Source organism: Mastigoproctus giganteus, chromosome 10, assembly GCF_048544385.1.
Source record: "Mastigoproctus giganteus isolate SK-2022 chromosome 10, ASM4854438v1, whole genome shotgun sequence".
Classification (NCBI taxonomy): domain Eukaryota; kingdom Metazoa; phylum Arthropoda; class Arachnida; order Uropygi; family Thelyphonidae; genus Mastigoproctus; species Mastigoproctus giganteus.
This window is the reverse complement of record NC_143584.1, coordinates 86,148,873-86,161,548: the sequence shown is the minus strand read 5'-3', so window position 1 is coordinate 86,161,548 and position 12,676 is coordinate 86,148,873. Positions and strand designations below refer to the sequence as shown.

The 12,676-nt window shown below is 39.5% G+C and overlaps 1 protein-coding gene across 1 annotated transcript in view; it reads left to right on the top strand.

Annotated features, from left to right (window-relative positions):
- LOC150079134 (hemocyte protein-glutamine gamma-glutamyltransferase-like) overlaps window positions 1-12,676 on the top strand; it is a 166,250-nt gene that overhangs the window by 72,511 nt on the left and 81,063 nt on the right. Inside the window, exons 4-6 of the mRNA XM_090382484.1 lie at window positions 1,192-1,470; window positions 5,493-5,611; window positions 7,805-7,912. Coding sequence (XP_090238610.1) covers window positions 1,192-1,470; window positions 5,493-5,611; window positions 7,805-7,912 — 506 coding nt within the window. The remainder of the gene's footprint in view (window positions 1-1,191; window positions 1,471-5,492; window positions 5,612-7,804; window positions 7,913-12,676) is intronic.

Genomic DNA, 12,676 nt, shown 5'->3' with positions numbered 1-12,676 from the left:
TTGAAAAAGTGTGAGGGTGATTAGGCTTGTTGTGAATTGAAAAATAATGATTAATTATGAACTCCTTCAAGAGTTCATAATTAATCATTATTTAGAGAAGGCCATGTGCCAACAACCGACATGGCGCCGAGGAGCCTCGTTAAGAACCTAGCAGCAATAGGCCTCTCAAAGGACACATACAAGGAACTCCAGAAAGCCGCGATCCTAAACACCAGCAGTATAATCAGACAGTTCCACGACCACAGTAATAATAATAATAATAATAATAGTAACCGAACACAACATTATTACGGGGTAGAAAAATTCCCATAAGGAGAATAAGTAATAATAATAAATCCCCGAGACTGAAGGTTCATACTCGCCATCCAAGAACAGGTAATCAACACCAGAAACTATAGAAAATACATTGCCAAGGAGCCCGGAGAGTCACATGACACATGTCGACGATGCCGCCTGGCCTCAAAAACGATCCAACACAACACATCACCGCAGGATGCAAGGTAATCACCCAAACTGAATACACTCATAGACACGATCATGTAGCCAGGATAATACATCAGAAGCTAGCGAGGAAATACCAGTTGATCAAAGAAAGTGTACCGTATTACAAGTACGAACCCCATGCAGTACTAGAGACCCCAACCCACAAGCTGTACTGAGACAGCACCATACTAACGGAAAAGACGTGGTGTCACACAGATATAAGGAATGCAGAATTGGAATTTGGGGAGTTCAATGTGTACAGAAAGGATTGGAAGGGAGGAAAGGTTATGCTGTTACAGTATGAGTAACACAGTAGCTGTATGGTTCTTTATTTGCTGCTATTATGCCATTTCTGAATACCGTATCATATCATTTCTGAATGATAGTTTTTCCAAGTCGATCCTTTATTAAAAAAAGATACCCTTATAATAAAATAAGACTTCTGTAGCAAAAAAAAAAAAAAAAAAAAGTTACTGTACTACTGAGCATGGACAGAAATCAAGCATTATCTTAATAAAATTAGCAAAACATAAAAGTAAATTAAAGTTGGAATTCGAGTTAAGGTGGAATGTACTAGCCAAATTTAAAGTAACAAGTGTGGGTTATTAATATGCGCATAACGTTACAGGGAGTTTAATAACAATACAATTTATTCATAAAAAAATTTGTTTAGAATAATAATAATAATAAATCACTTTTACTCTTCAGGTCCCAAGAGACAATTGGGAAAGGGAACTTTGGTCTATCTCCCTGTTTCCGAAAACAAGTCGTTTACCCAACACCAGTCAAAATGGGATGTTTATATTTCTCGTCACGAAGGAAATATAATAACCTTGCATGTGCAAGTTCCAGCAACTGTAGGAATAGGTCTATGGAAGATTAACATTACTTCCTACCTGACATCTTCACATACAGACGTGATAAGACATGGAGTGAGTTTCGAATGTAAAGATAATGTGTACATCCTGTTTAATCCATGGAACAAAGGTCAGTGGTTTGACATTTTTAAGAGAATCATTAAAAATCCATCTTTATATCATTTTATAGTTTTAATAATATTAGTATCTTATAATATTAATATCAGTATCTCTTCCACTCCATTCTGTCCTGCTAAGAGCCATCCTTTTGTAAAACTACATTCTTTAAATACCGTTTCGCATTACTCCCATCCGTCAATGCCTTTCTACTTTCATTGTCAAGATTCTATTTTGATCCGCTCTTACTGACTACTAAGTAATACAGATATATCCAAACTTAAAAGAATAATACTATAACCTGTACAAACTGTTCCTCATCTTAGTTGAATAGCTATTTCGTTAACATTCCACAGAACAAATACTGTAGTAGTAATTAGGACGAAGGAGGGGAAGTTAGAGGAAAGCACGGTTTTATACTTTTTCGAAATCAACTTTCTAGGCTGCCACATGTTCACTGTTTCATTTTTAAACTACAATTTATTTCTAGATTCGCTAATCCTAAAAAATGTGCTCTAAAACGCCTGTAGTAATTTACTCTAAATAACAGAAAATTAAATTATAATTCAATAATACTACTGGCAAGCATATACAAACATGGATAATACAGCAGTACGCTAGTACCTTTTCCACTTCACAACAATCACGGTGTTCATAGTCCGGCCCCTAAATAGTCCACCGGACCGAACCTATTGATAACTCTAGGAGGTTTTTGGATCACCTAGTGTATAATCTTGCTGCCTTTACTCTGCCAGATAGTAAATGGAGGGAGTCCGAGTAGTGTGTATGCGCGGGCATTGTCGAGGCCACGTTATGTCAAGCAGCCGGGTACATTCTTGCCACGTGTACGCCATATCCAAGAATTTCATTACTTCTTTCAGCATATCCTCGCTACCTTTCTTGCTACTGAATAAATCATGAATTGTCAAACTAACAGAAAAAACTTACCTGCGAAAAGATCTAGACCTCACAAACACTTCCGCGTTCATTTCCCAAATATACGTGGTCTCAGTTCCAATCTCAATGATGTCCATTTCCATTTACAGTCTGCCAAATCCCAAATCCTCTTCCTGACAGAATCCCAATTATCAGTTGATTCCACTACTGCCCATATGAGTTGGAAAGTGTAGCAGATACTTTGGAAAACTGAAATGGGCAGTAGTGAAATCAACTGATAATTGAGATTCGGTCAGGAAGAGGATTTGGGGTTTGGCAGACTGTAAATGGAAATGGACATCATTGAGATTGGAATTGAGACCACGTATATTTTAACGCGGTCTCAGTTCCAATAACGTGGTAACAAAAGCCAGTATATCACTATTGGATCGACACGGATGATTGCCAGTATGAATTCCGTCAGTGTCGATCCAATAGTGATATACTGGCTTTTGTTACCCATCTTTGGACAAATTTAATGGAAAACTTTGGTTAATCTCAAGCGGTTTCCATTGACATTCCAAGCTTTTGATTGTGTTTGACAAAAGTCTTCTAAATAGGTTTCCGTCTTATGGGTTGCCAACTGATATTTTGTAAGTTGGTATCCAGCTTTCTCTCTGACATCTCACAGAGGGTAATGGTAAATAGCTCTCTGTCTTTTGAGTTCCCTACTAATGCTGGTGTTCCCCAAGGTTCGGTTCTTTCTCCCTCTTTTCCTCTTTTGTATTAATGAACTTCTTGTGAGACAACAAGACAAACTCATCATTAAATCTAAATAGCATAAAACCTTTTGCTATGTGGCAAGGTGCTGAGTCCTGTTGAAAAATGCAGTTTTCGGCGTCTGTGTGGTGATCCCTAATAATGGGTTTCAGGCACTCCTCCATGATAGCAGTGTAGGTTTCTGCATTCACCGTTCCGTTAATAAACTTAATTCGCCGCCCCCCCCCTTGCTTGTTATACATCCCCAGACCATCTGACCAGCCGGGATTTTTTTTTTTTTTTGTTGTTGTTATGCAGTCAGGATGGTAGAGAAATAGAGAATGGTATGTCTCCGATTTTCATCTTCTGATATATCGCTTCCCATCCGAGCCATGCAGGTGGAATTCCGATTCGTCAGAAAAGATTACGGTGTCCCATTGCCCTTTTGTCCATGAAACATGCGTTTTAGCCCAAGCAAGTCGCTTCTTCCTCATTTGTTGGGTCAACATAGGCTTCTTCTTGGGCCGATAGGCATGCAGACCACATTCCGAAAGCCGTCTTTGGATAATTCGTGCACTTGTTTCAACACCAGAGGCCATCTCAAAGTCCAGTTTTACATCAGGAGCACTAGCATGGCAATTACGAAGGTATACCCGTTTCAAATATCGATCTTGGGAAGGCGTAGTCCACTCTCTTACGGCCTGATCCAGGTCTTCTCTTCACATCACCGGTTTCACGCTTTAATTTTAGCACCCGGGATACTGTTGACTGGTGGCAAGCTATTTTATCAGCTGTAGCACGCGTAGAAAACCCTTCCTCGGACAGAGCAACAGCTACACTTTTTTTTCTTGGTGTCAACTGAACATATGGAGCCACGCTTACACCTCCGCAAAACAGGATACTAATGAGCGTGTATACCTTTCCAACGCCGTATTTATAGAAACGGCTGAGACACCAGAGGACGGAAGAGAGAACGGAACCTTTCAATTACTGACTGATGCAATAGAAGCGTTATCTGACGCAACACCTTTCCTTTGCGGCAAACGAAATGACTGCATCAAACAATATCTTATACGTTTCATTACAAATGTTACATTTTTAAGGTGATGCAATTTTTTTTGTCCGCCTCTGCATCTCTATTGGGAATTACCCTGACCCCCCCCCCCCTCTCTCTCTCTCTCTCTCTCTCTCTCTCTCTCGGCAAAGAAAATTACAAATAATGCTTCCTCTGCATGATGGTAAGAAATGGTACATTTCTTCCAAACGCTGTTCACTCTGTACAATCGCAAATTCGCCCTACCATGGAATATTGGTAATTATCCCATGGTAGGGCGAAGGTAGCTTAATTAATGACTCATCTCTAACAGAGTCTCTCCACTCTGTCTCATAGACGTTCTGTTTCTGGTGCATGCCTTTTCTATAGATTCTTCCATGAGCACTGTTCTTCTGAATTGTCTTCTACAATTTCCGTTCTCTCTTCCAAATCAGTCCGAACACATGTTGCAACGAGTCAACCTCTTTTTACTGTCCAACTTCAAACTCACAGAACCAAATTTTCTTCTTACTCATTTATTCTTCCTTCCGTCTTCTGTAACAACCTCACTTCATAAATAATTCCTGAAAATTACAATCTGAAAATTACAATCTACAGGAATTTAAGTCTAATGTCTAGGAGTATCTTCTTTCCTGTTCTCAACCTTCATCCCCTGCTCGATACTAAGTACTATAGGTTTTAATACCTCTCGGGATTGGGGTTCTCACGAAAAAAAAAAAAAAAAAAACGCGCAACCTGTAGGCAGGAAATACCCGCTGGCCAAAGGCAAACATCCCCCACTTGCAACCAAACATCCCTCTATCCTGCAACCATCTTTCCTCAATTTGAATTTATGCCTCCCATGTGTGCAGTCTTAGCAAGAAAAATGTCATTAGCATTGAGCTTGCTCAATGAAAGCCTTAAACATCTCAATAAAATTACCTCGCAGGTGTCTAGTCAATTTGCAGAACTGAAGCCTTTCTTCGTACGACCATCCTTTTGTTCCCCTCGCCAATCTCAATAGCCTTGTTTACACCCATTCCAGCAGATCTACATCCTTCCTAAAAGGAGGCCTCTAGCCAAGTATGCATTACTCAAGATGTGGCCAGACCATTGCCTTGCACAATACGATAATCACCTCCTTATTCCTTCTAGCAAAGTTCATGGTATATCATGGTTAGGTTATGTTAGGTCAAAATCCCATGAGCTGTCCTGGCAGCCTCTACACTGCTCAGAGAGCTTCATATCTGACTGCACAATTATCCCCAGGTATTTTTCATTACTAATAAACTGTAAGAATAAGAATTCACACACTGTTTAACGGAAACAAAAGAACTGATAATAAAAAACTTTTTGTTTGTTTTCAGAGGACATGGTATATATGGAAAGTGAAGATTGGAGGCGTGAATATGTTCTAAACGATGTGGGCAAAGTGTACGTTGGTACTTATACTCAACCTAGAGGGCGGCGTTGGATTTATGGACAGGTACTTCGTGTACTCTAATTCTGGAAACATGAAATTGATTCCGCATAAACTCGTTTTAAGCGCGGTTTTCATTTCAGTAGATCATCAACACACACACACACACACACACACACATGAATCACCATTACAATGCAGGTCTGACGTAGCCTGGTGGTTAAGATGGGGTTGCAATAACACACACGTTTAAATTGACTGTGATTTAAGCCCACGTTTAAATTGACTGTGATTTAAGCCCACGTTCAACTTAACTGCTAAATACAGTATTACTGGTTTTTGGTTAAAATAACGCAACTAAAATCGGATTAGCATTACGTTTTTGTTGTAAACTCCTGTAACTTAGGTGGTCGGGCTAGACTATAAGCCGAACCTTTTTTTTAATATTCTTTTTTAGATAACGGAATGATCTAAAAAAAAAAAAAAAGAAGTAGTAAAAGAAAAGAAAAAAAGTTCGGTTTAAAGTCGTCGACGCCATTCATCTCCTCTCAAATGCATCATACAACCTGCTTTAGAATATCTTATCCAGCTATTACACAAGCTCACAGGGAGAATGATCCGACAACACTGTTCCATATGAGAAATCTCAATCAATATCAAGAAGAATGCAATGGTAGGTTTTCAATTTAAATAATAGCGTTAGTCTCTAAATTAAAAAAAAAGTCTCTAAATTAATGATAATACTTCACAAGATATCATATGCTGCATTTACTGCATTACCGTGCAGTAAATGCAATAATTCATGGCCCATCTATTTCAAATTGATATTTTAAGGACGCTATAGTATGTAAGGCAATACATAGGAGGCGTGACAGTAAAGTTCCCAAACTGGTGCTGTTGCAGTCATGTTCAATGAATCTGAAAATAAATGGATATGGTGTATTGTAGTTCAAACTTCCTCCAACAGATGACGGTACAGAGATTATTCAGTAGGCTGACAATGACCACCAGTCTCGTAAGTTGTGTTAACGTTTCATGTCATGATTTTACAATGGAACAAAGAACGAATGTCAAGTTTTGTTTTTAACTTAGAAAAGCTGCAAACAGAAACGGATGAAATGTTAAAAAAAAACTGTCTATGGTGATGAAACGTTAAGTCGTAATAGTGTGCTTGAATAGTATAAGTAGTTCTAACACGAATGTGAGGATGTTCGCGATGATCCACAAACTTGGGGTCCGTCAACCTCTTGAAATGAAAACAGGGTTGCAAAAGTTCAGAAACTGTGGCAAGAGACCGTCGTTTCACCCTAAGAATGATGGCTGATGAGTTGGATATGAATAAAAAGACGATTCGTCAAATTCTGATTGAAGATTTAACGAAAGGTAGGTTTGTGCAAAATTTGTGCCACACAGCCTTACTGATGGGAAAAAGCAACAAAGAGTGTCATCATCTGAAGACTTTATCCAGACTTATCAAGACAATCCTAATTTCTTCCACTGTATAGTTACTGGAGATGAGTGTTGTGTGTTTCAGTACGATCCAGAGACGAAACGTCAAAGCACGTAGTGGACTTCAAAACCATCACAAGACAAAAAGTTCCGTTTACAGAAATCTAGGATCAAGACGATGCTGATCATGTTGTTCGACAAACAGGGTGCAATTCACAAGGAATTTGTACCTGAAAGTGTGCGTGAGAGAGAGAGAGAGAGAGAGAGAGAGAGAGAGAGAGAGAGAGAGAGAGAGACTCAATGCTGCATTCTACGGAGTGGTGCTTAAAAGACTATTAAAGCACATTTCCATGGTGAGACCATAACTTCGAGAAAAAGGCAGCTGGTTCTGATTGAAGGACAATGTCCGCCCATTTCGCTGTTGTGAAAATATTTCTGAGGAAACGTGGGATTGTACAGATCAACCATCCACTCTACTCTCCCAATCTAGCACCAGCATATTTCTCTTTCCCAACGTAAAACTTCCCTCGGGGGAAAGAAATTTCAGGATGAAGGAATAAAGAAAAACGTAACCGCCGAACTGAACTTCATCTCTTTGGACGCCTTCGTTAACGCTTTTCAAAAACTTTTAGAATAATGTAATATGTACATTCAATCAGGTGATGATTACTTCGAATAAAAATAAAACCATTTTTGAGTTCCTTGACTTTGTCTCCTTTTCTTTTATTGCACCAGTCCGAGAACTTTATTGCCACACCATTAGAAATGTTTACAAAGAATGCAGTAATTCCAGCTACATTTCTGTTGCAGTTTTCAGATGCTGTTCTTCCAGCTTCTATCTACCTCTTGGAAAGGTCTGGTCTAGATTACACAGCACGAGGCAATCCCATTAAAGTTGTCAGAGCTATATCAGCTATGGTACGTAACTTTATATTTTATACTCTTAAATTAACCTTAAGTCCTTACACAATATAAAATCGGACTTTTATTGTTGACCTCTGCGGTTAAATTATAACGTGATACCTTTAATTCATAATACTACCATAGCGCTAAAATTTGTTGAAGCAGCCTTTCGCCAAATGAGCACGTTAACATAATTATCTCAGGGACGAATTAAAGATGAATCAGGTTTAATGCTAACTAACTGGCCTATTATCTTAACATATACGTATAGCGACCTGTATTCTATAGAGCTTATACATTTCGGTAAAGGAACTAAGACAACTAAACACTACCATAACATACTCTTCCCTGCTAAACGTATTAAGACACCCTTCCCAATCTCGATGCGAAATGTAATGTAAGCAAAACAGGGACCAATTTAAAAGTGTGCGAACAAAAGCATGAATATCACAAACATGCAGAATATATAAGTTGAAGAAAGGCACACGCGAAGTTTCAAATAAACTTAATCATTTGGATTCCATAACAGCATCCAAAGGGACACACAACTCGTTAGGGACCAGAACGTTGCATATCGTAATTGGCTTGTTTCCAATTCTTCAGTTTCATTTTCTGCCTACACCAAAGCTCGCAACAATTGTAAAGCAGTTATTAATCAGTCCAAACTAGAGTTTGAACAGGCTAAGAGTAGGAAACTTGCTTCTTGCCCTAATGGTAGCCGAGCATTCTGGTCTCTTGCCAAAGCTATTGGCCGCAACTTTTGCTCATCTCTGCTCCCACCTCTGTCCAAACCAGATGGTTCTGTTGTCACTTCAGCCAAGGATAAAGCTGACCTGCTAGCATCCCATTTTTCTTTGAGCTCATGTATTAATGATCTTGGTAAAACACCTCCCACCATTCCTAACACACTCCATTCAATGCCTCCTGTGGTCTTCCGTCAAAAGGATATCAGAAGGATTTTGATGAACCTTGATGCTAAGAAAGCTCCAGGTCCGGATGGTATTTCTCCACTTGTTCTCAAAACCTGTGCTCCTGAACTTACTCCTATTCTTTGCCGCCTTTTTTCACTTTCTTATTCCAAAGGTGTTTTTCCTTCTGCTTGGAAATTTGCTCATATCCAGCCAGTTCCTAAAAAGGGTGACAAATCCCTCCCATCCAATTATCGTCCCATTGCAATTACTTCTACTCTTTCTAAAGTAATGGAGAAATCAATTAACCGCCAACTCTTAAACTACCTAGAAACCTTCCGTCTGATCAACGATCGCCAGTATGGATTCCGTCAGTGTCGATCCACTGGTGATATTCTGGCTTATGTTACCCATTTATGGACTAATTCAATGGAAAGGTTCGGTGAAACACAAGTAGTTACTCTTGACATCTCAAAGGCTTTTGATCGTGTTTGGCATAAAGGTCTTCTAAACAAGCTTCCATCTTATGGTTTGCCAACTGTTTTTAGTAATTGGTTATCCAGTTTTCTCTCTGATCGCTCACTGAGGGTGATGATAGATGGCTCTCTGTCTTCTAACTTCTCCACTAATGCCGGTGTCCCCCAAGGTTCAGTTCTTTCCCCCACTCTTTTCCTCTTGTATATCAATGACCTTCTTCCATTGACTGGAAATCCTATCCATAGTTTTGCCGATGATAGCACATTGCATTTAACTTTCCATTTTGAGAAACCTTGTCCAGCTCAATCAGCTTCAAGTTCTCGAAAATCTGCTGCCAATTCCCTAAATGCCGATCTTCAGGTAATTCTCCAGTGGGGCAAAGACAACTTAGTTGATTTCAACCCTTCTAAAACTCAATCTTGTCTTATATCTCGCAAAAAGGATTCTTCTGCTCCTATGCTTATCTTTAGTGACACTCCGATTTCTAGGCAAAATGATATATCTCTTTTGGGGATTACCCTGACTTCTAATCTCTCTTGGCACAAGCACATTACAAATATTGCTTCCTCTGCATCTAAAAAACTTGGTTTTCTCTTTCGCTCTCGGCGTTACTTTTTTCCCAAACAGCTGCTCACTCAGTATAAATCGCAAATCCGCCCTGCCATGGAATATTGTTCCCACATCTGGGGTGGTGCCCCCAAAACCTCTCTCAGGCTTCTTGATTCCATTCAGAAGAGGGCAGTTAGGTTAATTAATGATTCATCTCTAACAGAGTCTCTCCATTCGCTTTCTCATAGACGCACTGTTCCTGCTGCATGTCTCTTCTACAGATACTTCCATGGGCACTGTTCTTCTGAATTAGTTTCTATAATTCCCGCTCTCTCTTTCAAAACAGTCCGAACACGTGCCGCCACCAGCCAACATCCATTTACTGTCCAACTTCAAACCCACAGAACCAACTTTTCATCTTCCTCATTTATTCATTCAACTGCCGTTTTCTGGAACAACCTTCCTTCATACGTATTTCCTGAAAATTACAATCTACAGAAGTTCAAGTCCAATATCAACAAATATCTTCTTTCGTCTTCTCAACCTCCAACCCAAGCACGGTACTAAGTACTATAGGTTATAATACCTCTCGTGTTTGGGGTTCTCATAAAAAAAAAAAAAAAAAAAAACTCTTTCGGTGGCGTAGCTTACGTGTAACGTACTAGCGCAATGCATCAGTGTCCCAGTATGTCCAGGTGAACCCATAAACGCCGATTAACCAATAAACATTTTGTCGATCAATTCGGCCCTGTAAAGATTGTGCAAGGCTCAAGGGGTAGAATTTTTTTCAGCCTGGACTGTATTTGTTAACAAGAGAGACTGCTTCTACAGGGATGGGATACAATTAAATAGAAAGGGTGCAAGAATATTTGCTGATGCTATCGAGGCAGTGTTAGGTGGGTCGAAAACTGCTAGCTTGGGGGGATACAAAGACTAATAAATTAACAGTAGCCACTGGCAGAGGTGAAAGGGATTCTTGCACTGCTTCTATTGGAATGACAAGAAGTCTGAAAAACAAGATGCAGGATATTTCAGAGGATGCTGGAAGTCATTGCGGTACAAGTAAACACATGGGTTGTGTTAGGGTAGCTAAGAATAGAAACAGGTGCATGTATACTTGCGTGTACACCAAAACTAGGAGTTTGGTATATAAATTTGATGAATTTGAGGTATTGCTCAAAGCATCAAAGCGGATATTGTTGGGATATCATAGACGTGGTGTCACACAGAAATAAGGAATGCAGAACTGGAATTTGGTGAGAACAACGTCTACAGAAAGGATAGACAGTTTAGGAAGGGAGGAGGGGTTATGCTATTACTTAAGAAACACATAAAAATCCAAGGAAGTGAAGCCAGTCGACATCGCTGGACAGTGCAGTGTCGAGTCGGTTTGGTGTGACATAAGCATTGGGAGATCAAAATTGAGAGTAGGAGTGTGCTATAGGCCTAATGACTCTGATGAGTATAATAAGAAAATGTACAGGGAAATACAGTGGGCCAGTACATCAGAGAATCTTATAATGGGGAAATTTTAATTTCCCAGATATTGACTGGAATTTGTGGGTTGGTCACTCACACACTAGCAAGGCTTTTGGGGTTTTATTGGATGACTATTTTCTACATCAGCATGTTCGAGAGGCAACTGGAGGGAGTAATACTCTTGATTTGATTATCAGTAGTGATTCTTCATGCATTAAGAATCTGCAGATAAAGGAACCACTAGGTGGCAGTAATCACAATGTGCTGAAGTGGGATTTACTCAAAGAGGTAACTACCATCAGGGGTAAAGGGGAGGGTTATTGCTTTCGTAAATGGACTACGATGGTCTGAGACAGTATTTAAATTCTATACAGTGGGATCAACTGATGATGTTACCAACAGCAAATTCAAAATGAGAAGCATTCAAAGAACTTATCTTGGAAGCTACTAGGCTTTACATACCAACTAAGAAATATTGTTCAAGGTTTAGACCTAAATGGATGTCAGATGAACTAATGAGACATATAACAGAGAAGAAAAATGCATGGCATACATATAAATTAACAAGTGACACAGAAGCCTATGTTAGATACAAGTTGATCTGTAACCAAGTTACAATGGAGGTTAGGCAGGCAAAGGCAGATTACGAGAAATCTTTGGCAAGGGATGCAAAGAAAAACAGCAAAGAGTTCTTTACTTAAGTAAACTCTAGAAGGAAGGGGACGAATCAGATTGGTCCAATTGATATCGACGGGTCAACTATTGATGATCCTGCTCAGGTAGCTAACAAACTATTTTGTATCGACATTCACACATGAGGAGTTATTCAGCGATGGGAATGCCTGAGGTGTATTCAATTCTGGCAGTAAGCTAGAGAATCTTGTAATAACTGAGAGTAAAGTGGAGGAGAAATTGTTGAAGATAAATACAAGAAAGGCACCTGGGGTGGATGGGATCTATCCAGTTATATTAAAGGAGGCAGCAAAGGAAGTAAGCAAACCCTCAGCCATAATTATGAGAGCTTCCTTGGACTCAGGGGAGGTACCCACAGACTGGAGATGTGCGAATGTGACCCCAATTCACAAAGGAGGATCAAAGGCCGACACAATTAATTATAGACTTGTGAGTTAATTTCTGTTCCAGGAAAATTAATGGAGGCACTGGTTAAAGAAGCACTGCAGGATCATCTAGACAAGACTTCAGTTATAACTCGGACACAGCATGGTTTTGTTAAGGGGATGTCTTTCCTGACCAATTGGATTGGATACTATGATGCAGGGAATAACTTTGATATTATATTCTTGGATCTTAGAAAGGGTTTTGATACTGTTGCACATGGAAGACTGCTGCACAAATTGGAGTAGTG